This window comes from Vespa crabro, chromosome 9 (genome assembly GCF_910589235.1).
Source record: "Vespa crabro chromosome 9, iyVesCrab1.2, whole genome shotgun sequence".
Lineage (NCBI taxonomy): Eukaryota > Metazoa > Arthropoda > Insecta > Hymenoptera > Vespidae > Vespa > Vespa crabro.
The window spans coordinates 4,419,801-4,445,388 of NC_060963.1; the positions used below are offsets into that span (position 1 = coordinate 4,419,801).

Sequence of the window (25,588 nt, forward strand, 5' to 3'; positions counted from 1 at the left end):
ATTTTATACATAAAATAAACATGAAGAAACTTATTCGCTTTATACACGAATATAATTGAAACAAAGCTAGAATAAGATCGTATTGATGAGACATGGATATGTTAATATACATCAGGTATATGTGTATATGTGTGTGTTTCGTCGTCGTTTCCGAATGGTATAAAAAAAGCCATACGATGTGACCAAAAAAGAGATGATAAGATAGATAGATAGATAAATAGAAAGACAGACAGACAGACAGACAGACAGACAGATAGATAGATAGACTAACATACAGATTAGAATTACTAGAGAACATTTGTAGAAGCGACGAAGGATATCTCAAGTTGCACGCTCCATTCTCCATTTGTGTTAAGATACAATTAATAATCGTCATATGTCCTTTGGCCAAGCATTATAATTACGGACAGACATCATAGGATAACGAAAAAAGCTTAGGTGCCGGTGCGTCAAACGTGCGGCGCACCATTTGAAAATACAGAGAACATTTATGTTAATTGATGCTAGGAAGAACCAGAACAAATGAACCAGAACAGAGAAGATAAGAGGACAATGTTGCCGGCAAGTTCCCATCTTTATCACAGCCGTATTTTCTCTTTCTCTCTCTCTCTCTCACTCTCTCTCCCTCTCTCCCTTTCGACAATGTTCATATTTCGTTGCGTATCTGCGGCGAAAGGATCGTTCCCCTTGGTTTTGATCTTTTTTTTTGCGATTTTAATTTTTTTTTTTTGGTTTAGTTAGGCGCATGAGCAGAGGCAGCAATAAGAAGTATCGTCCCCTTCCGTGGAGCTAAGACTTTACTACTTTAGCGTTATTTTAGCGCAGAGTTCGTTTTAGCGTTGTATATGTTCCCCTTTTGGTACAATGCAAAGATGATGATGATGATTATAGCTTCGCAAAAAAGTTTCGAGTCAGGTTGTTTTTTTTTTCGTTTTTGATTTCAAACAATATAGCAGGGCTTTTCTAAATTGACACTGACCTCGTCCACGGGTCTTTCAGTATACTCCGTGACCAGAGGAGAATCCTGAAAGATATTTGTCTTTTCCAATGGTACACTATCTTCTTCCACGTATTCCTTTCGATTGATTTTCAGCCTCTTGATAACCAATTTTGATCTTCTAGTTTTGTTCTCGGTCACTTCAGTTTTAACCTCGCCGTTGGAGACCGTATTGTTTGTCACTGTGGTGTTGTTGGGTCTACGTTGCCTCTTTCGGTATACCAGCACACGTTTAGGACTGTTCAAATCTTCTCGAATCGATGGTTGATTTCCGATTTCGTATTGTTGCGTCACTCGGCGTTCTAAATTCGTTCTTCTTCTTTGACCAAATTGGTTATTAAGAGCGAATATTGTAGGTCTTCGTCGTCGAGGATGAATGTCCTCTTCTTGTCTACTCTGAATAGTTAAAGGAATTTGTGAAGGTAGTAGGTTTGATAAGGTCGTGAAAGGAACTCCTGTACTTTCGGATAAGGTCGTTACTTTTTGGAAATTTGGATTGGATTTATAAACGTTTTTATCATCGACAGTAGTATCTCTAAGTTCTTCTGGAGTTGTCACTGTATCGAAGTCATTTAAGATAGCATTTTTATTTTCTGCAATCATCGTGGTTGTTTCGATGTTAGTCATTTTTATTCCATCTCTTTCCCTGTCCGCTGTGGTCCCTTCTAAAGTTCTTTTGAAGTTTGCTGTTGTTAAACTGGATTTTATAGTCGTCGTTTCTTGTTCTAAAGTATGATCAGATATTACAGTGCTTTCAAACTCGTTAATCTTATCGGAAACGATATAGTGGATATTACTTTGATCGTTTGTTACTTTCGCCGACGGTATATTCGATATAGTTGTTGAGAAATTTTCAAATTGAATTATATCTTCCTTTAGACTTCTATCATTTGGAAGTTTAGATGTATCCGTATCCAAAGTGCTTATCGTTGATCGCATCGTAATGTCAAATTCTGTATCAACAGATTCTATTGGTAAGGTGTAATCAATTGGTATCGTATTTGTCTCGGAATTTTTATTAATTTCAGTAGTTTTTAAAATATTGGAAACTGTTGTCTCTGTTATCAAACTCGTCTGAGGTCTATATAATGAAGTAGTAACGTCACTATATTTAACTCTCCCTCTCTTCGATGTATCAGATGAAATATTATTAACAACGAACAAAGTCTGATCGTTTTGTTTTACTTCCTGAGTGATATTTTCTGTCATTGTTAACGGTGTTGTTTGTTCAAACTTGGTAATAATATTCGAATATTCAGAATATTCTTTATCCGTATCAGCAAATGTTGTCATATCTGTAGTCGCATTATCTTTAGATAAATCAGTCATAGAGATATTTTCTGCGTCAATTAATTCAGTCGATACAATCGTCTCATTATATGTTATATTTGAATTAATATTATCCATTGAAATTTCCGTTGTTGGATGCATTATCATAGTCATTTCGATATCACCTTTAGTCACATAAAACCCTCTAGCTATCGTTTTCGAAGTTGAACTTATGATAGGAGTACCACGCATTGTAGTAGGTTTTAAAGTAGTTGTCGAGGAACCAGCATGATCTATTCTAGTTTTTCTTTTTTTGCTTATCGAAGATTTATTATCTATATCATTGTTCTCCGTATCATGTTCCTCAAAAATGTTAGCGAGTTTGTGATTAAGGTAATTCTCGTTAGTTTTATCAATAGTTTCGTTAATATCTTCATTTAAATATTTTGTCTTGACTGTTTCCACATTGGATTTAATTTGATCATTTTCGATGCTCTGCAGATCATATACCTCATTACTATCGATAGTATGAAGTAAATTTAAGAATACCGAAGATGGTGTTGTATATTCGTATGTTTGATAACCAATGAGCTCCTTTAAGGTTGGTAGCCTTGGTGTATCCGAGTTGGCAACCTGAAAATCAGAAGGCAGCGTGCTTTAAAATGATTATCCTTGCCAAGCTCCTTCTCCTTCTCTCTCTTTCTCTCTTTCTTTCTCTCTCTCTCTCTCCCTTTCTCTCTAAAAAGTCCTTGGTATTTCTGATTTATTTTATTTTATTATTTTTTTTTTTACTTCTTTAATTTGTCATCAATTCGGAAGGAGAAGAGAAAGAAGATGAAGAAAGGAGTGGTTCTTGATATTTGCTTGTTACATCATGAGAATATTTCATTTGCTGTACGATAAATGTGTGATGATGAATCGTCATTATTATTCAATCGTTAATGCTAGGACATTCGTGAGGATGATCAATCCCTAGATTTTTGATCATTTGAATAATCCTGGGAATCCGTCTAATGTTCCCTGTTGCATTTTATGGGATGTATATGAATTTTTGCAATGATGCGTTTCTCTTTTTTTGCTATTTTTTGTTTTTTTTTGTTTTACATATAATTATCGTGATTAATGTCGACTATAGTGCTTAGTTATATGTTGCTTCGATGAGAGAATAGATATTATTGAATACTGTAACTTCAGTCTGCATTGTTTACGAAGAATGAATGATAAATTGAAAATTGGTTTTGTTCATTGATTTTTTTCGTTTTTTTTTTGTTTTTTTAATCTAATTATTATTGAATCGTTTCTTCGTTAATTTCTTCGAGGTTAATTATTAATAACAATGAATTGGTTAATGTTCCTTAGTTCCAGCGATTAGATTGCTGAAAACCGATTCAATCGGAATGGTAGATGATTCGTGAGATTCAGTGGTGAATCGTCCGTTGTTACGATAAACGAATTCACTCTCTATTGGAAGAGTCGATGCTTCAATCGCAGGACGAATCTCGTTGATGGACTCATCGAGAGTCGTCGCTGCTTGATTGTTGTTCGTAGAATCAATGAATTTTTTTAACGAGGGTGTCGTCGAAGGGTAATCGTTTCGTGTGATCACATTTTGTACAGGTATTCTCGTCGTCGATGTCAATGACGAGTATTTTGTTTTTATTAGAATCTTTTGTCTTTCAGTAGTGCCAGATTCTGCGATCGAAGTGACCAATCTGGTGACCAATGGTTTATTAGACGGCGTTGTCGTTCGATCAGAATCAACGAGATTCTGTAACTCAGAATTTTCTTCGTTTTGATATCCAGTGGTATCAACTTCTTGTTGTTGCGGAGTTGTCGTTCGTAAAGATTGTTGTTTCCTGTGAAAAGCATCGGCTGCATAATCGAATTTTTTTGCAGGTATAAGCGTTTCCGTGACAGGAATTTCTATTGGCGTGATCGGACGTTTGGTTTGATAACGTGATCTTAGGGTCGATGGTGAAAATTCAAAGTACGAAGATGTAGTATCCCTTTCTTTGTTCTCCCTTTCCTTTTGAAGTTTCTCCTCATAATTTCGATAGCGTGCTCTTGCTTGACGATAACCACTAAATCTTAATCTGGCGGCTTCCTTAGTATTCGGATTTTCTTCTGTTTCTTCTGGCGAAGAATCGTCGATTGGGTACCATCGTTTTGTTGATAACGCTCTTTCATTATTCTGTATCTTTTCCTCTTGAACATTGTCTAAGTTTTTAATTGAACTTGGAACTTTGTATGAACGTCGTGATTCCAGTCTACGATTAATAGTTACATATCGAGGCTTATTTATATTACCAGCAATTCGACTGTCATCTTTCTCTGATTCTTCATTTTCTCTTATAAAAGTTGGATAAGTCGTAAAAGAAGGTTCGGTTGTTAAATATGTGTTTTTATATCGATTTGGCGGAGGTGAAAATCTTTGATTCACCGTTCTTTCAGCAGGTGTCGTATAATGATTCCAAAATTCTAAAGATTCATTCTCGACAGACGCACTAGTTATGATAGCTGTTGCAGTAGTATCTTGAACATCATCAGAATTTATAAAATCCTCTTGTTCGCCTTCGTCTTCCGTTTCATTTGGATCCTCGATGTCAAGATCCAATTCTTCCGTTGTTTTCGTTGTCGATGAAACTGGTCGACGACGAATGAACAAACTCTTTCTACGTTTCGTAAGTTGATTCACGTCAACGTCGTTCTTTTCTGTCGTAGAAGACACACGATTCTGTGGCCTCGAGATTAAAGCATATCTACTGTTCGTTGTTTCAGATAATAATACTGGACGTTTGCGAATAAATTTTTTTCGCACGTATCTTGTTTCAGAGGGGGAAGATTTGCTGTGGATTTGGGATTCATCGATGTGTCGAGTGAAGGCGTGATGTGAAGGCGTGATTGTTTGAATACTGGTAGTAACATTTTCGGTAGATAAACGAGTTTCTTCTGGATCGAATGTATTCTCTGTGTAAGTAGTTGGTGGTGTTATCGTTGGTTCTGTAGTAATTACAGTCGAATAAAGATCTTCGTTTTCAGAAAGTGTAGACTCGGTTATTAACGATGTCAAAGCTTCTGTAATTGCTCCATCGATTATAATTGTCTGCATTGTTGTTAGATCTGAAACAAAACTATCGTCTTTTGTACTTTCTGTTGTCATTGTTGACGTTTCTAGATTACTGTCTGTTGAATGATTGTTCAGAGTATAATCAATTACGTTTGGAAACTCGGTAGCAAACGTTGAAATATTTTCAGTTACATTATCTGATTCTTGTAATTTTTCTGATTTTAATTCTGTTGGTACGTGATCACTCGTATTGTCTGATTTGGAGATTGTCATTTCGGAGGACGTTGTCGAACGCAACGTACTTTGTTCTTCTTCTTGAGAAGAAGAACTCTCGAAGGAGGCTGTCGAAGATTTCCCGTCAATTAATCGTACACGTTTTAATACTTTTCGTCTACGATTTACTTGATATTTGTTGTTTTCTTCAATTTGTATCGTCGTCGAAGTGTTAATGCTAGCTGTTACAGGCCTTCTTCTAAGAATAACTTTTTTTCTTCTTTGATTCGTAAGTTTTCTTTCCGTTGAATCGACCGTATCAATATTAGTTTCGCTTTGTATAATTTCTGTGTTTTTGTAAAACGGAGAAATCGATTCCATGAGAATATTTTCAGTAGTAGAAATCTCTTCTGGATTCTCACTAGTCTCGTAAGAAACATTACTGTCTGTAGAGGCAGTATTACTATCTGTTGTGGATTCCGTAATGTAAGTGGATGCAATAGTATCGGATTCTTCTGATCCTGTTTGAACACTCGTGTTAGTTTCATCGATCTCTGTGACAGTAGGCGTCGATAACTCGTCCAAATCATTGTCTATGATATTGGTTGTATCATTGTCTGTGATTTGTACAGTGCTCAATGAACTTTCTGTAGTACTTTCTTCGATTTCTTTTGTAGTTGTCGTTGTTGCTATTGTCGTTGTTCCTATTGTCGTTGTTGTTGTTGTTGTTGCTGCAGTAACGTTGAAAGAAATAGAAATTTCTTCATTATTTTCCGGTGATTCGCTAGTCCTTTGATTTATATCTTCGATATCAACGTAATTCCTTTTGCTAGTAGTCCTCGTTCTTCCGTATAACTCTTTATTTATATTTGGTGATTGCTTGAAAACTCTGATGTTTGTAATTTTTTCATTATTATCCTTTTCTAAATTGATTTCCGATTTTGATCTAAACTTTTTGCTCCTGCTTGTATATCCTTGTGTAATTCTAACGATCGGACTGTCTTCAAGTTCGTTTGATTTTGTAGTTTCTGTAGTTGATTGTATGGAAGGTCGGCGATACCTTCTTCTTGGGCCAGAACTCTCAGTGATGGTTTTGATGGTAGTACTTGGGGACTCTGTCGTACGACTTCGTCTTCGGGATATAGTATTCTTAGATATGTCTTCGTTTATAGGACTATTCGTAGATGAAATGTATCTATTGATTCCTCTACGTTTATTACTAGGTCTTGACTTATTGACCGTAGTTTCTCTCGGTTTGATGAACGTTTCCTCGGACGTCGGTGGATTTTCGAGTTGGTCTTGCTCGGTAATCCGTTTATTGACGGAAAGACGAGTGGTCGTATCCGTTCTTGATTTTAATCGACCTCTTCCTACCAGAAACGAGCTCGATCGTGTTGAATTTCGCGACGTTATACTCACCTTGGACCTAGAATGATCGCTCGATGGCGCTAATGGCGTCGTTGTTACGTCAGGTGTCGGACTACCGGATCTTCTCCGAGTAAATCCAAATGGTCGTGGCTGCGAAACCGTAGCTACTATCCTGGTTGTAGTCAATAATGATGTGCTGGCTGGACTTGGACTCGCTGGTGCTGTCGTGAAAAGGATTTCCGTAGCTGATTCTTCGACAAGTTTCACAGGAGAATCCGTAGTCGTTGACGGCAACAAATTATTGTTGTCATTAAGAACGTTTGCTATCGATGTGTCTTCGACACGATCTAATTTGACGGTAGTAGCTTCATTAGTTGTACTCCTACTCGTTGATGATGATAAATAAATGGGTGTCACGGATACGGAGGACAAGGTAGACTGTATCGAGGTTGATGGCGTTGTTGATGATGTCGTGGAAAATGTTGGAGGAGTCGTAGAAGTCGTCGTAACTTCTTCCTCTCTATCGATTTTATTTTTAATAGTGGATGTCTCTGTCGTTATTTCATCGACTCCAGAAATATCGCTGTCACTGACAGAAATTTTCTGAGTTGTGCTTCGGAAACGTTGTATGTTGATATACCTGTAACACGTTTTAACATTGAAAATATTTCTTACGATAAAAAGAACTTTACGTCATGAGTGAAACGATTGTTTAGTAGAAACCTAGATTTCGTCGTTGCCGTGTTAATTTCATGATCCGTTTGTCGAGTTCCTTGAATTGGCTTCTCCTCTGAGTCCGTTTCTCCTGATGATTCCTCAGTGCTTTTGTTACTTTCCGTGTTCCTAAAGTTTTTACTTTATTCAGACTGTATCTAATATTCAAATTAATAGGGGCATTTGTTAAAGTATTTCATATTTATTACCTGTACCTCGTACGAGTGCGGAATGGTTTTGAAACATGTTCAGATTCTTTATCCTGATTTCTAGAAAAAAAAAAAAATACATATATGTATATATGTATAAACAATAATGTAGACAATAATTTTATGATACATTAAATTTTTATTGATTTTTTTCTTACTTGGTTGATCCGCTAGGACGTCGTCGGCGAATTGGAGTTTCCTCTTCCGCATCATCAGCTTTCTCTTCCACGTCATTTTCATTTCTAAAATATATTTATATATAATATCAATGTTATTATTAATTTACTATCTTTATTATTCGATAGACTTACTTGGATGTAGTTGTAGAAAATCGATTGCGTCGAATATTTACATAATTTGGCGTTACTCTTTGTGTCGAGGTACTAATTTCTGATGGATTGCTGATAGTTTCATCTTCAGAAGAAGCTACATTTACATTATAATCCTCCAATTCGTCATCATCATCAGTTTCTTCATCCTCTAATTGCGGTGCATTCGTCGATGCTCTATTTAAAAAAATGAACAAAGTTTTAACGTCACTTTTGAAAAAAGATTTAATTTAAAAAAAAACTTACTTTGGTCTTTCGATCGTAACGTATTGTGGTTTTTGAATCCGCCTGAGACTCTTTACCTCAGGAATTTCATCCAAACCTTCAAACTGGGCCCTTCCAGGCCCATTTTTATAATTATTTTTCTCAGAAGATCCCGATACATTGCTGTTAATTATTTTGCTAGCCTGTCGGTTTAAAACACGTTCGTATAAAGTACGACTGATCGTAGCTGGGGTAACAGGATCGTTATTCGAGGTGGCACTTGAACCCTTTTCTTGAAGGTGTAGTTGTTTCTCAAGTTCTTCGATACCACCTATCATATAAAATAATTATTTTATTGATTATTAATAATTTATACTATTATGATCATATTTTCAATAGAATAGAATTTCACCTGCTTTCCTAATAAGATTGATCAATTCCTTGATTACTCTAGGATCTTCTTCATCTGTAGGATCACTGTTCTTATACTCTTCTTCTTTCTCTGGTTTTGACGTTGTACTGATGGTCTTACTTGCTGTACTGGGTTTATTTCTATTAATGGTTTTATATTGTAATGGCTTCATGGTCGAAGTAATTTTGAATTCTACTTTTTCTTCTTCTTCCTCTTCCTCTTCCTCTTCGTCATCTAAATCCTCCAATTCTTCTTCATCATCGTAATATTCTTCCTCCTCTTCGGAATCGGATTTAGCCGTTGTTGTACGTTGCGTTGTACTATGCAAATAAGTAGTACGACTGGTGGCTGCTGTGATCGGTGCTCTTGTTGTCGTTTGCGGTGTTTTAGCTTTAGGACAAACCACATTACGTGGATAGTCACAGGAATCGGCAGCTTTGTTGAATACTAGACCTATATTGAACAAGGTGATATAAAAAAAATTAGACTTATATCGCTGAGAAACAAATTTGAAATTTGACATTAATATCATTTAACATTAACATTGGTATTAACAAATGTGAATGTACATATATATATATATTTTTTACCTGCTGGACAAGTAAACTGATAAACGACTAATCCTAAACCTCCAGGACCACTATCGAGACACCAGAAATACTTTTTGCATTCACGTGGATGTGGATAGAATCCTTCGTCTTCGCATTTAAAATCTGATTCAAAGAAATCAACAAGTTGAATAAATTTTGATGTTAAAAAACAAAAAGCTTAGAATTATTTAACCAACCAGTTCCAGGATCAGGAGTAGTTGGTGGTTCGGGTGTGGTCAATTTATTGCTTAGAGATTCTCCGACCGTCGTTGAATCTCTATCGTTTTCATCGTTTTCATCATTTCTTATTGGTTTCCTACGTCTACCAGTGGACGACCGATTTCGATTATTGCTTCTGTTCCGTGATCTTTTTCTTTTATTTTTATCCGAACTTCTCACAGCATTACCACTCTCGTTTTTCTCTTCGATAGAAGATGGATCGTAAGATCGTCTTTCGACTTCTCGATCTTCTTCCTCCTCACTGAATCTCGTTCGTGCAATTGTACGATACTTTGTCCTAGAGGTGGTCACTTGTTTTCTTGTCACAGGCGCTGAAGTTGTACTTCTTCTAACGTTCGAATTCACTTTTCGACGTATAGAATTATTGGGTGTACCTTGACCACGCAATTTTTTGCGCGAGTCCGATGACTTTGGCTTTTGAGCTACGTTTCTTCTAAAAATAATATATGAAATTGTTGATATTGATATTGATTAGGTTCATCGAATCATGAAAAAGAAAAAAAATAAATAAATAAAAAAAAAATTACTTACGTATCTTCAATAAGGAGTGTCTCTTTACCAGCCTCGATCAAAGGATAAGGTCGATTATGACACTTCCCACGGAAATCATCGTTGTCAATCGACCAGAACATTATACCACCAAGATTCTTTTCGTTTATAAAACGAGCCTTTAATCGAACGATGTCAACATCGTCATAGCCTACCCATTGATTACCCTTAAAAGCATATGGTCCCATTGCTTTAGGATTTGGTTGTATTACTTCCCAATCATCCGAATTCGTAATACCTTCACAAATCTATGATAAAAAAGATCGTATATATCTATGTCACTAAATTCCTATATTTTCTCATACGATTTTAATATCTAATACTAACTTCATAATAAGAGAGATATCCTTTTTCACGTGTATCATCACCTTCAATACCTGGACCATCAGCTGGTGATCCCAAATCTGTTGCATCTTCGTTAAAAAGTGTATAGGAACGACCATACGTTGGAATTCCTAATATGATCTTTTCCGATGATGCTCCACTTTTCATTAAATGATTGATTGTGTAGTTCTAAGATAGATAAAAAATATGATAGTAATCATATCTTTTGGATCTATTCTATATATATATATATATATATATATATATATATATATATATATATATATATATATATATATATATATATATATATATATTATCAATAAAAGATCTTACAATCGTTAATTCACTGTCATAATTGTACTCATTGTCCTCTTCTAAAGGATAAAGAGGAGCATGATGATTCACCGCAGGTTCGTAAGCTGAATGATAATCGTAAGATAAAAGATTTATGAAATCAAGATACTCGTTCAAACGAGGCACGTCGTATCCCTTGTCAATGTACTCGATGCCAGCAGGCATGGCCATTGATAGAAGTAGTCGTGCTCTTCCGGTTTTTTTCGATTCTCTTTCGAACTCCTCGTAAAGTTCCTTTTTAAAGAAGATAAATTTAGAATTCGTACTTCTTTTTCGATGTAAAACGTATAAAAATATCACACTTAACGTTACCAATCGCAAATGATTTCTGAGAGTTTCTGTATAATTTTGAAAGAATTCATTGTAATTTTTTAAAATTGTTCTTACTTACTTGTACAAAATTCGCATAATTATTTTTGTCATGAGGCTTTCCACCGTCCCTAAAAGCTGGATACTCCCAATCGAGATCAAGGCCGTCGAAATGATTTTGCCTAAGAAACTTTATCGAATTTTTAACTAATTCTTTCCTTCTGGTAGGATCGGCAAGCATCGGTGAAAATCTACTGGAACCTTCGTTCCAACCACCGATCGCTAACATGGTCTTTAAATTTTTATTATATGTCTTCAATCCCGTGAACTTAGCATAACCACCTATATCAATATGTAAAGATTTATAGAAGATTTATTTTTTCGGATAAAATTTGTCAGAATAGAATTATTTTAAACGAAGATTATACCTTTCTCGATGTCCTGATACTTATCGAAAGGTTTCAACGCGTTGTCCTTGGTGAAACCACCAAAAGCGTAAATCAAATGGGTACACAAATATGGATTGATATTTTGTGGCGAGAACTTGGCCGTTCCCGGTCGATATATCGACCAATTTGTGTAATAACAAACGATCTTTTTCTCAGCTAGGCCTAAATAAAAATAAAACAAAAAGGAGAAGAAAAAGAAAGAAAAGTATAAGAATAAGGAAGTTTTGCTTAGCGTGATTCACTTTCACGATTCGCTCGTATTCTTTATCCCGTATGAATCCAAAAGAAAGAGAATAACCCCGATAGTTGTTTTTTTTTTATTTCTTTTTTTCTTCCTTTTTTTGTCATGGATTCGCATCGACGCCGATTCTTTTCACTTGCGGATTTGCACGTAAGTTCGTTCGTATAATGCTTCGGTAAATAAATATCGAGCAAACATCGCACGTAAGTAGGCAGATCGTGCCGTACCGATCTTTACCTACGTACTATCTATACATATGTACATATGTATAGATATCTCCAACTGGGAACGCGTAAATGGTTGAGAGAAAACGGCCTGAGAGAAATTCAAACGCGATTGAACTTTCATTCGTGTCGAGAGAAGAAACGTGGTAAACGCAGTCTGTTACTAACAACGCATCGATTCTTCGTTTCTATCGTTTGTTAAAGTTTCACAAAATGAGATCAAGGAAAATTTATTCTCCATAGAGATTATTAATATTAATGGCATTTATGTATGTAGAATGGAGTAACAAATATTTGAAATATTTTTTTATTATTATTTATTAACAAAGAATTGAGACGACGATTCAAATGTTATTTCAAAATTTCACATTGTTTCAGTAACTAGTAAAATGTATATACATTTCATTTTACTTTCGTCGATCCTCAAGAAACAAGATAGTAAAATAAAACAATAGAAATTGTATAAGAAATCGATTGAGTGACCCTGACCAAGCATGTGGGTCAGGTTGAGGAGGGAGGTCAGTCGGCGGCGATCTCTCGTGTGAAAATTTATCCATATGCTCTTTACTTGTTGCATGTCGAATACGTAACACCAAAAAGTAAAAGGAATGGTGAACGCCTTTAAACTTCTAACATCTCTAGTTAGAAGTTCGAAAGATATCCCTCGATATAAAACTACTTAAGATTCTATTTCACTAAACACGCCTACTATATATGTAACTATACTTATATTAGACTTACGCGATGTAGTACCACTATGTCCGTGGTAATGGTATTAACTTCAGAACATAATACCACAGATATTATCGACAAGTGGTCGGCGTTCTTTGAATATTTTAAACCTTCTCAAGAGTGAAAAAGAAAAAGAAAAAGAAAGAGAGAGAGAGAGAGAGAGAGAGAGAGAAAACGTTCTCATTCGCAACGAGAAAGTAGGAATGACTCGTCGATTAAAATAAACGATGTTCCCGAAGGATAGTCATCATTATTCGACTTCTTCCTACCTTTTAAAAATCATTTCCGTTTATAAAACGTATTAATCGTATCAATGATTTTATGAAAGTTCTTTTAAGTATTAACTAGGTAAAATTACGTATGTATATATCTACCTGTTAAATTTGTTATAACTACTTTCTTGAATAAATAACAAGTCAACGGTTAAGTCGATGAACGTTTGTAGTATCATACGGCGAGAAGAACTACAAACATTCTAATAGATGAAATTTACGAGCACGCTTGATATTTTTCTTCTCTCACTCTTTCTTTTTCTTCCACGCTCAATGCGTCTGACTATCGCCGTTACTTGTACCACTTGTTAGACGTCTGTCAGAATTCTACCGTAACTCCTTTCATATAAAAACACATCGAATCGCTTACGTTATTCCCTTTTACGTGTTTTTGCGAGATTATCAATTGATAGTTAACGAGGTAATCGAGTTTCAACTAATAAAAAGATATATTACTTGATTATTTAAATAAAATATTATTTGAAATTAAATATTATGCTTGATATAAATAAAAAAACGATAATAATAATAATAATAATAATAATAATAATAATAATAATAATAATTATCATCATCATCATCATCATCATCATAATAATCATAATAATGATATTCAAAGAGGAGAGTCTCTTTCATCATAACTTTTAATCCAAAGTGTTTTCTAATCGCATACATAAACACTCTAAAGCATATGCACATTATTTTTTTTATATACGTGCGTATATATATGTATGTATATATACACACACTATGTAAGTACATCGAATCGTGTCGATGATCAATGGGGATAGCGAACAGTGAATCACGTTTCGTGTCTAATGTTAATTAATTGCGGCGATTTTCACTCCAGCGAGATTAGAATTGTGAAATGACTTACCATCCTGAATTGTACCAAGGACGGCAATGGTCAGCAAGAGGAATAACGTTCGTACCTCCTGAAACGGAAGAACGTTGCATCGCATTAATAATTCGTCGTCCGTTCTCAGTTGTGTGTTGAATTTAACGATCACTTTAGTTAGCGGTATTAATCTCTTATAGATAGCGTTTAGCTTCGTCATTCATTCACGATTATTGTGACCATAGGATTGGTCATTGAAATGGTGAAAGAACGAAAGAGAACGTTCGATTATGAATGAATCTTACGAAAAGTTAAGTATATATCTCAAATTAACTTAGAACGTACTCGTTCAGGTTAATTTACCATCCTGATTTTCTAACGATCAAGTAACAACTTCATTTCTATTACAACGTAACATCTCAGTGTAGAAATTCAGGAAGAAATAATAACATTTCGTATTCCTCTTTTTATGTTCCCTTTCTTGTTTCTTTTCTTTTTTTATCTTCTTTCTTCTTTTTTCTTCTCTTTTCCTTTTCTTTTCTTCTCTCTTTCCTTACATGCCACGGTGCAATTTATATATAAATTCACTTTAGTAGACACTACATAAGAGAACGTGCCTCTTGAATTATCTAGCTTTAAATAATTCTAATGTAATTCCATATTGCAATAATGTAAAAACGTTCACTTTTACATTTTATTATTCGCGAAGACGTTGTCCTTGCATTTTATCACCTTAAGCGTTCACAACTGTTATGTTATGTTAAAACGAGGTTATTATTGTTTATCAAATATTTAATAGATCTAACAGTGACAATGATGATTAATTATTTAATCATTATTCATATGAAAAATACATTGAGTCCTTTCATTATATAAAATCCCAATGATCGAAACACCTGCTGTAAAGTCGATCGAGGTCGATCGTTATCCTTCTAATCGGATGACACGGTCAAAGGATAAATGTATCGCGACAAAATTATAGGTCTCTGGTAACACACCGTGCCACTCCTTATTATGTAACGTGTGTAAAGAGAAAGCAAGAAGAAAGAGCGCCATTCCCCGACGACTTTCTCGTATGTTTTTCAAGTTGGAGCATTTGTGTGCGCGCGCGCGCGCGCACACGTTCATGTTCGTTACGCTAATGTTACGCGTTAACATAACGTGCCATTCCTACACACAATAACGGTTAATATCGTGTACTTTTGGAAGGTAATGAGCCGGCCATGAATTCCGAGTGAACCTGACAAAGGATCTTTCAGGACGATCCAACATAAAATATCTAATGAAAGTCAAGCGTTATTAGTTTAGGAAACGAGTCGACGAATTTCTACCGAGGAAATAATCGACTTTACGAGAAATAATCTTATAGAAAACGGCTTACAAAAACCACGATATAAATTATAATATATACATATCGTTATCGTTTTTTTCTTTTTCTTTTTTTTTTCTTTTTTTTAAATCTAATAAATTTGCGAAAATGTCGAATTATTTCTATCGAAAAATTAAATCGAGTTAGAAAATGGAAATGGAAATTATTTAAATGTCTCCTGTCGACTGGTTTCAAGTGAAAAAAAAAAAAAAAGAACAAAAAAATATTTAATTATAAATCTAACATCTGATCCTTTAATAAATGCTGGGCCATGGATTCATAAATATTTAGCAAGTGGCAACTTTCAAGTTAATTTGCAAATTTTTTTGTCTTTCTTTTTTTTTCTTTTTTTTCCTTTTTTTCTTTTTTTTTCTTTTTCTTTTTTTTAATTATTTTTTTTATTCATTTTTTTTCTTTACTAACAAATGACACGGATTTCGTATCTTGACCGCAAATAATATGTGGTAATCGGTAATCGCTAAAAATAAAGTGATCAAATCCGTGTATCTATGTCTATATAGAATGCATACATTGAAGTGGAGACGTACAAACCGTGCAAAATGCAAGGTGAGTCAAAACGTTCAATGTACCCTCTTAAATGTCAAATAACTTTCTATAAACTCGAGATCCTTTGGAGTACGTATACATTGACGACCAAACGATTTGATTATGAACGAACAAACGATATGGATATTCTTTTATGAATAGTTTCGTAATCGAAACGGAAGTTGTACTTGACGTTGTATGTTCTCTCGATGGCTCTTCGTGATCAAAACGAGACATTAGTTATTATTAATTTCGATAATAAGAGTTCGACGATCGTAATTTCTTATGTTTTCTCGATAAATTTTCTTCCTTCCGTGAATTTGGCTTTCTTTCTCTAAGCAAAAGTAAAAGTTTTCTCTCCTTCTCTCTTTCTTTCTTTCTTTTCCTTCGTCGAACGTCGCCAAGAATGAATGACATTTTAATACTAATTTGATATTATCGACATAAAAAAAAAAGACGATTTCACCCATAATTTTAACTTAATACCGTTACGAACTTGAAACATCCAGTCTCAATCGCAAGACCTTTCGAGATATTTTTCTAAACATGTTGTCGTAAAAAAAAAACATTAATACATAAATCGTTAATATTTTTCTTTTCTTTCTTTTTTTTTTATCGGTCAAGGTTGAGAATCCTTAAAAAGATTCAAATATTCAAGGAATTGGTATAAAAATGAAAGAAAAAAATTTTTTTATCGCTAATAACGATGAACTGAAATTCCAAGTTTTTTATTTTTATTTTATTTATTCTTTTTTTTTTTCATATGTGTTTAAAAATATAATATAATACGAAAAGAATCGAAAGACGGCATTCATGCTCATTATCATAATGCGAAAGCAACCCCATTGACCTTTCGAGCTGGTTGCCGATATTCTTGGAGAACCAGATTTTATATTTCAAGGTCTTCTCTCATCTACGGTGAATCGTTAAAAACAACGAATACGTGTTTTCTTTTTTATTTATAGGAACTACGTCAAGCCGGTTCATTTTCTTTTAATTTAATATTCTCCTTCTTGTTTAGTTTTCTATAATTTTTTGAACTTGAGATTATTTATCATTATTTTTTTTTCTCTCTCTCAAGAAAATTCTTATTCACATTTATTACGATAAATTATATATTTTTATTATGCTAATCGATATTCCGTCATGTAGTTCCGATAGTGAAAAACTTCACGAAGAATGTTAATTTATCGTCTTTCTCTTTTCTATCTCGAAACTAACGGTATCCTTCATTTCGCGAATCGTTTCACTCTCGTCTTGATACTGTATATACGTAAAATCGAGTCTGTATATCGCCGCCGGGGGATAAATCCAACGTGCTTCGCCCAGTTCGCTCACTTTTACTTTCCATGGAATTCGCCTCTCAAAGCCGTACTCTCGCTCTCTTTAATAGGAAATTAATTACGCGATTGTGTCACCAATTAAATATTCTTTTTTAATTGTAAATACTGTTAGCGAGATTCTAATAATTGAAGAGACACAAGAAAATAATATTGTTAGGTATCTAACGAACACACACACACACACATACATACACATATTTTCTATATCGGCTAGAATATATGAATCGGTGATTGTAAAAATGATCTGATGATCATTCATATATTTTTCATTTTTTAATATTTTAATACTTGAGCTTGTATTATTTAAAAATTATTTTTCTTAATTTAAAAAAAAAGGAACGATAGAAATTATTTTTTATTACCGAAAGATTATTCTTTTTTTGTATGTGTAATTTCAAAATTTTAAGAATAGCCTATGAGCTATTCTTAAGCTATTTCATTGTATATCAAGTGCAATTTAATTACACAACCCAAAATGAGATAATAATTGTCGCTTACTATTTTCATATTAAAATATTTCATTCGAATAACAAATAGAAATGATTTCAATTGATGATGATTCTTGACACAATTCGTATAAAAAAGAGAAAGAGAGAAAAAAAAGAAAGGAAATGGCAATGAGCTCATAGTATAAAACGTGTGTCTCTTTTTCTTTAGAGAGAGAGAAATAGAAAAAGAGAAAGATCGATATAGAGAGAGAAAGATCGACGATTCGAAAGGTCAGCCACTGACCGTCCTCGCACACGTTAAAGTAGTTATTTACATTTTTCATCTTTTATCCTTCTTCTCTCTTTCTTTCTCTCTCTCTCTCACTCTCTCTCTCTCTCTCTTTTACCGTTCTTTTTTCATTTTTTTTCCACTTTTTCTCTACCTTTCCAGTTACCATTCGTGGTCGAACTTTTGGTCTCGAGATAAGTAAAACACGACGACGCACCTTTTTCCTTTCACGCATTCCTCGCGAAACGGATCGTTGATGGTGCATTCTATACTTGCGAAGGTCACTGAGATATCATGGGTAAATTTGAAGGTCACAGTCGGTGAAACTACTGAGTACGATCATCGATGCATCTCTCTTTCATTAGTAAAAAGTTAGCTTCTCTTTTGCTCATTTGATAAGTATACTTAATGATCTTAATTATCCTAAATAAATTAGAATTCTATTAGATCGTTACGTCTTTAATTTTTTAATACAACGATCTTACAGTAATTCAATATTATCATCTTCCTAATTCTCATATAGATAGATTAGACCATTAGAAATATTTCATTATTTAATTCGAGATAAAAGAAATTTCTTTTCCATGTTTCTAGTCGGAGGTACGCCTTAGTCCCCAATAATCGATTACCAAATAAGCGAAATGTTGTCGAAAGCCAAACCTCTCAAAATCTCGAGTACGGAGAACCTGAATTATATGTTGCGCAAAATTACTTTCTCGTTCTAATCAATGTTACCTCGCAAGAGGGAACTTTTTTCAGCTTGCGTTCCTTGCACATCGTGCCTCTGTGGAAAACCTGCCAAGCCCCGGAAATATGATATCGCAACTAACCAACGTTACCTCTCTCTTTCTTTTGATCCCTTTTAATATCTTAGAATAAAATCGAATTATTGTCATTCACGTGATTTTAATTAGATTGTGCATTTTCTTTACATAATCATTATGATTATTACTTACGAATTTTCTTATTCTCCAAGAGTTCAATTCATTTTTTATTCTCTAAGAGTTCGATTTCGATTGGATTTCTTGAAACTCCGTATAAGAAGAAAAAAAATAAGAGAATTTTGTGTTTATAGCGAGGGAGAGAATCGTTACAGGCATGTCGATTTTGCAATCGAATAGCCAGAGGCACGTTCGCTCCTTCTTTGCTTCGCATGCGTCGTCGTAGAGCAACTTAAAGCGGAGTGCAATTCGAACGAGGCGAATAGCATTGGACAGCTTGAATAACCGGTAAATTTCCCCACCAATTTAACAGTGCCGGTCGATCGTACACATTCGATCAACACGTATATATGTACGAGTACGTAGATTGAACCCTTCCAAAAGGGATCGAATATAGAATTTTTCGAATTCGTCTTCGAAATCTCTCAAAGAAAATTGATTTGTGTCTCGATAGAGGAGCCAGAGTTTATGTCTAACAATTCCGTTCTCAGGCAACTAACAATTACATATTTAAACGTTGCGATGAGAAAGGATTGCGTTAACGAGCGTGAGGATTTTGCTGGATAAGAAAAGGCCCCTTGCGGTGTTTACAATTAATTACAAAAGAATTACGAGTAGATTTAAATGAACGTAATAAAATCTCTCATTGGCAAAAACCATCCATTAGCAGGCAAATATATATATATACTTTTATTATAAGAGAAATTGTAGAAATCATCTGAATACAAGCGTACATAATCGTCAGTGATAATCTACTACTCGCTTAAGCGAAATTATGAAATTCATGCTGAGAGAAATAAGACGAAGAGAGTTCTAGTAAGACAGACCAGGACTTTACGATAGAGCATAAAACGTATTTCACTCTTGCATATTTCACGTTTAAAAAATGTTCTCGGAACACTCGTAAACGTAAAACGATGATGTTCCTTGACGTGATTGATCGTGTGTGGTTGTCATTGAATGATTTATAAATTATTAATATTATGAGAAAACGAAACTGTCTTTATTTTAATCAACTTTATTTTCTAATCTTACCCAATCCATCTTTCTTCCTCTTGAAGCTAACAATTTTTCTTTTTAGTAATGTTTCTTCGAGGACTGGGTTCGGCTCAAGTCAGGCACATCGTGTTGTACCAACGCACTATGCCTCTTTATCTATTTATTTATCTATTTATTTATTTATTTATTTATTTATTTATCTATTTATTTATTTATTTATTTATTTATCTATTTTTTGGATGAGCACAACACGCGACCTTGTATCTGGTCGATGACACCGAAGGACACATACGTATTATATAGAATTCGCGACTACTATTCTCCAGGACGAAGAATGTACAACTGACGAGGTCTTCTTGCGATCGGTTGGAAGGTGGACGAGTCGAAGAGAGTCACTGTTACTTTCATGGGCCGTCTCCGCCTCCAACCATCACTATCACCTTCGATATACACGAGGGGCCCCACCAGTCGATTCGCATTTTCATTCCATCGGCATAGGTCCCTGCTCGTACTTCAACTGGGAGAGGTGAAAGGAAGATATTTCTTTCTGGCTGTCTTCCATGAATACCTTGTTGTCTTCTAGGCTGGTTATCATATCATCCACTTTATTTGATTATACAGAAAGTTAAAAAGAAATATATATATATATATATATATATATATATATATATATATATATTTAAATAAATATATATTTTTTTAAATAAATAAATAAATAAATATATATGTATATATATTTTTTTAAATAAATAAATAAATATATATATATACACATAGATTAAGATTATTCGATTAAAATATTTAAATTTAACGTTTATCAGAAATAATAATTTGTTTAACGATTTACATCAGAATATATAAGAACGTTGAATCTAATATATAATGATAAACGATTGAAACTAGTAGAACGTGGGTTGAAGATTACTATTTCATGCTACTTAAACATGTTAACTCGCATAAGAAAAACGAGAGTATCATAAAACCTAAATACATCGAATTATTTCGAATCATTATGATTGCCAAGGAGATAGAGAGAGGTGGCTCGCGCGACATTGCTCTCTCGTTAGAAATTATGTCTTGCATTGTTTTCGAGAAAAGTGAGAGAGAGAAAAGTTCGCTATAAACGTGAGACGAAGGTCAATGTAGTACATGACGTGGATGGAAAACCGTATTGACTTTCGTTTTGAATAATTGCCGAAAGTCACAGTATGCGTGTTAAGTGCATCATAGTAAAGGTCATCACCCCTTTTTTTTGTTTTTTTTTACTAAAAATTTAAATCATTTTTAGTGATTTTATACATACATTAAGTAATTTTATATAAAATTAATACTGTTTTGTAATTATTTCATTTCTATTAATGAAATGATATACATTGTTAACAAGAAAAATAAATTTTACTATTTTAATAGTACAAAAATTATTTCCTATAGATTATAAATATGATATAAATATAATATATATATATATACAAACTACACATATCGATGAATAGAATGAAATTATTCATTCCGTTTCTAATCCGACCATTTCAGGATCCAAAATTGATTTTTTACTTTTTTTCGACGAACTCTCTATAAAATAGTGTTTGAATAGATAAAAAATGTTTTATTAACAAGTATTTACAACAATCATAAATAATGTGAAATATATATAGCGTACCTTCGTGAAAATGTTTGGCAGTTCTTTTTCTAATTTCTTCAATACCTTCTTCTGTTTGAGCCCATTCTAATACTAATCTTCGGCCGTATAAATGAGTACTTTGACATAGCGCTTGGAAAGCTTTCTAAATCGATACAATAATTTAAATTGTTTAAATTAAAAATAATAATAAACACGTGATTGCAATTTAATACTCTATTACCTTCGCTTCGCTTTTTGTATAATACTCTACAAAACCGAATCCTCTATGTTTTTCAGCACCAACCAATTTTTTTGGTAATCTTACTGCTTTTAATTCGCCAAATGCTCTATAAATATAGAATTAAATATTGTTGAAAAGGAAGAAAAAGAATTTATGTATAAAATGATATATAAATACAAACTTAAATAATTCTGTCATTTCCTGGAGTGTTGCTTGGAAAGGTATATTTCTAACTAAGATTTTTGTTCCCGTTTGTGGTGTTACTTTGGATGATTTTTTTGTAGTTTTAACTTCGGATCTAAATGCATTTAATAAAATTGTAATAAAAGCATACTATGTATAGAAATTTGTAGTAATATTATAAACATACGTCAGTATTCTCTCGGATCTTTTTAATTCCAAAGTTTTACCATCAAGTACTGTCATTTGTAATGTTTTCAAAGCACGATCTGCATCAAACTTGTATTTATATCTTACAAAACCATAGCCCATGGACAATTTTGTACCAGGATTTTTTATATCTTTTTTAGTTGCTATCATGGCATAATGAATAGGGCCACATTTAGAAAAATACTAAAAAATACAAACGTATTATATTTTTTTTCTAAATGTGCATACAAACAAAATTAGAATATAGATACCTCTTTCAATGTATTTTCTGAAGTTGAAAAGTTTAGATTTTTTACAAAAATAGTTGTATCTGGCTCCGGCTCATCGTCATTTTCAGTCTCTGTTTCTTTGTCTTTATCTAATTGTTTTTTATTTAATTCATCTTCTTTTTCTACTTTTTTCGTTTCTACAGGTGCTTCTTCCAATTTATTTTTTAAATCATTTTTACTTTTATTTTTATCTGATTGACTAAGTTTATTTGTGAAGCTATTATCTGGTGCCCATTCTAAATATAGCGGTAAATGTTTGAATTTCGTATATGCCAGTTTTGTAAATGCTTTACGTGCTTCTGATGGTTCTAAAAATTCCAATAAGGCTGAAAATCGGAAATATTTAAACATTAATATTCTGTTCTATGTAATATTACATTATCGATTTCATTATAGTGTTATAATGTTATACTAAACCTGTTATTCCTGATGGTGGCATAACAACTCTTCCAAGTTCTCCATGTTGAGCAAACATGTTGTAAATATCCTTAGCTAATGTACCAGCTGGCAAATTTTTCACGAGAATAATGGTTTTTGATCTTTTTTCTGGTGGCTAATAAACGCGTTAACAATATAAAATTACAATTAATTCGTATAAATATTCCCTGAATAAAATGCTTATATAATAGATAAGTTTAATTTACTTGATTAAATGCGTCCAAACAAACTTCATTTTCTTCCAAAAATTTTCTTGTCTCCTGAACTAGTTGTGTTTCGCCCAATGCTAATTTGACAGCAGCACTCATGCTTTTTGATTCATCTTCCAGTACCTTTATTATTGAATGACACATATAAATATTATAAAACATTTATGAAAAAACATTTTTAATTTCTAACGTTTTTTAAATACAAAAGGTATATAATTTTAAGTTTCCATACATGTTCTTTACTTGTATTGTATGTAGCTGCTATTGCTTCTGCAATGGCATTTTGTCCCAGAAATAATGTATTCCAATTGTGAGATGAATTTGCAGTAATTTTATTTTTTAAATCTTTCTTTTGCTTATAAGATAAATTTTCTATATAAAGAAGAAAAGAAAATGAAATAAAATATTATAATTTTAATTGCAATGAACTTTATATACATAAAATGTCGATATACGTTACATTAAAAATATACCTTGATCAAGATGATCCATTAAAGAGGATTTTGTTTTGCCTGGAAGTAAATGTAACATTCTACCATTTAGAATAGAACCATCCAATTCAGAATAAGCTCTAATAGCATGTTCAGGCATTAAAAACGTTACTGTACCAAAACCTTTTGGTTTTCTAGTAGTTCGATCCACAGGTAAGTTAACTTCAGTTAATGGACCTAATTAAATTAATGTTATATAAATAAACATACAAAAGTATTATCATACATGATAAAAAGTGTCCAAGCATTACCATATTTTTCAAATAATTTTCTGATGTCATCCTCTGTTGTAGTATAAGTAAGATTTCGTACAAACATTCTTCCAGATTCTGCTATACTCTCTTCATTTTTTAATGATTCTTCTTGCTTTTTCCATTTAACATTACAGTCATTAATTTCTACATTTTGATCTTCCTTAGTTTCTAAGTTTTCCTCATACCTCGTCAAAAATATCTGTCTTCCATCTAAAAGGATATGAAAATGTATAAATTTTTAATAGTGAAAAAAAGGTACAAAAATTTCTTCCCAAATAGCTTTTAATTACCTAAGAAGCTTTTATTTTTTAATAATGCCTTTCTCATATGTTGTTCTGTTTTGAATCCAATGTAGGCTATCCCTTTGATTTTAGGTGGTATACGTATAGATTTTGGTTTTAAAGGTTGAAGAAATTGCTTTATGTGTTTCTTTTTGTGATTATATGCTAATCCTCGTAATTTTATTGTAAAAAATTTTACAGGACCATGCTTTGTTATAGACACTTCTTCCTTATTAGTAAGTTGTGTTTTCTTCTTTAATGCTTCCATATACTATTTAATAAAACAATTATTAACTGTTTATCATTATAAATTGATAAAATAAAATATAAAAGATTATTTTTAATTAACAACTTACTTCTAAATCTGATATAACTTTATTTGCTAATTTTTCCTTTTCACTTTTTTCTTCTTCCTCTTTTTCTTCATCACTTTTGTGTGCAGAATCATCACTCTCATTATTTTCTTTGTTATCATCTTGGTTTGCTATGGTATCGATTATAGCATCATTAATCCAAACTTTTTTTGAACCTGCTGCTGCATGACTTTCAAGAAATTCCATAAACAATGGGTCATCTTTGTGCTATGTTCAAGTAAATATATTATTTATATCTCTTATGTGATAAGATGGTACTGCTTAGAAATATAATAATAAAACATTTACCTTTGCAATTGCCTCTTTAACTTCTGTAGATTGACCTTCTTTACTATTCTTTTTTTTCGTTTTTGTCACCTTAAAATCTTCATTTTCATTATTATTTACTGTTTTGTCATCTCCATCATTTGTGTTAATTTTGGTTTTATCGTTTAGCTGCTTGTTATGAGAACTATCTGTGGCATATTTACTCCAGGATTTTGGTTTCGATGCATCACCTGATTAAAATGTTATAAACATTGATTCTTTCCCTCTATAAAGAATATTATAAAACTATTTTTGATGTTATTACCTAAACCAGCACACTGATCAACAGATATTCTGCACGTATCGATACAAGTTTTATCAAAATATTCGCGTGCTTTTAATGCCTCTTCTTCTGTTTTAAATCCAATAAAACAAAAATGCCTAAATTTTCCATCTTTTGTATATTTCAATTGTACGTCGGTTACAAGACCTTTTTCACTAAAGAGTTCTCTTAATTTAGATTCCGTAACCTATTAATATAAAATTTTTATGAATTACTGTATTTGTTTCAATAAAAGAATTAAAATTGTCGTAGAAATCAAATACTTACATTTTTTGGTAAATTTTTTACTATTAATCGAGACATAATTAATTGTTTAATATTAATTCACCCTGAAATAAATGTTAACGAGTGTACATTCACCGTATCATTTAAGACACATGGTACAATATTAGGTTATGTTTACATTTTAAATGGAATTCTATGATAGAATGACATCTGTAATTTAATTGGGTACTTCTTTGCCCGCGATAATTTCATAATTTTGAAATATATACGCATAAAATCTAACATGATGAACAAACTACTTTATTATAGTGCATAGTTTAAGAATGTTCATGCTAATAATTATTTAATATGATTAAACATTATGTAGGTGATAGGATAATACTC

The 25,588-nt window shown here is 32.9% G+C and overlaps 2 protein-coding genes across 8 annotated transcripts; both read right to left on the minus strand.

Annotated features, from left to right (window-relative positions):
• Positions 1-937: 937 nt before the first annotated feature.
• LOC124426993 (serine-rich adhesin for platelets-like) lies at positions 938-19,994 on the minus strand. Of its 3 annotated transcripts, none has more exons than XM_046969371.1 (16): positions 13,947-14,700; positions 11,580-11,762; positions 11,234-11,493; positions 10,822-11,076; positions 10,489-10,674; positions 10,144-10,409; positions 9,570-10,045; positions 9,373-9,495; positions 8,783-9,235; positions 8,413-8,701; positions 8,149-8,343; positions 7,996-8,079; positions 7,838-7,897; positions 7,638-7,757; positions 6,966-7,554; positions 938-2,899 (listed from the first exon to the last, which is right to left on the minus strand). In XM_046969371.1, the coding sequence occupies exons 1-16, from the start codon at positions 14,125-14,127 to the stop codon at positions 941-943; spliced, it is 5,679 nt and encodes a 1,892-aa protein (XP_046825327.1). In that variant the 5' UTR covers positions 14,128-14,700; the 3' UTR covers positions 938-940. The 3 variants fall into 3 exon arrangements, with proteins under 3 accessions (XP_046825327.1, XP_046825326.1, XP_046825325.1); XM_046969370.1 differs by lacking the exon at positions 938-2,899 and adding an exon at positions 19,859-19,994 and having other exon boundaries at positions 3,516-7,554; positions 13,947-14,004; XM_046969369.1 differs by lacking the exon at positions 938-2,899 and having other exon boundaries at positions 3,516-7,554.
• On the minus strand, positions 16,547-25,450 carry LOC124426994 (probable RNA-binding protein 19). Of its 5 annotated transcripts, none has more exons than XM_046969372.1 (17): positions 25,247-25,450; positions 24,962-25,166; positions 24,679-24,887; positions 24,373-24,597; positions 24,026-24,287; positions 23,733-23,945; positions 23,464-23,658; positions 23,223-23,362; positions 22,988-23,113; positions 22,761-22,896; positions 22,326-22,669; positions 22,055-22,257; positions 21,866-21,982; positions 21,685-21,790; positions 21,483-21,606; positions 21,297-21,394; positions 16,547-20,406 (listed from the first exon to the last, which is right to left on the minus strand). In XM_046969372.1, the coding sequence occupies exons 1-16, from the start codon at positions 25,280-25,282 to the stop codon at positions 21,327-21,329; spliced, it is 2,709 nt and encodes a 902-aa protein (XP_046825328.1). In that variant the 5' UTR covers positions 25,283-25,450; the 3' UTR covers positions 16,547-20,406; positions 21,297-21,326. The 5 variants fall into 5 exon arrangements, with proteins under 5 accessions (XP_046825328.1, XP_046825329.1, XP_046825331.1 ...); XM_046969373.1 differs by having other exon boundaries at positions 16,547-20,425; XM_046969375.1 differs by having other exon boundaries at positions 21,293-21,394.
• Positions 25,451-25,588: the final 138 nt, after the last annotated feature.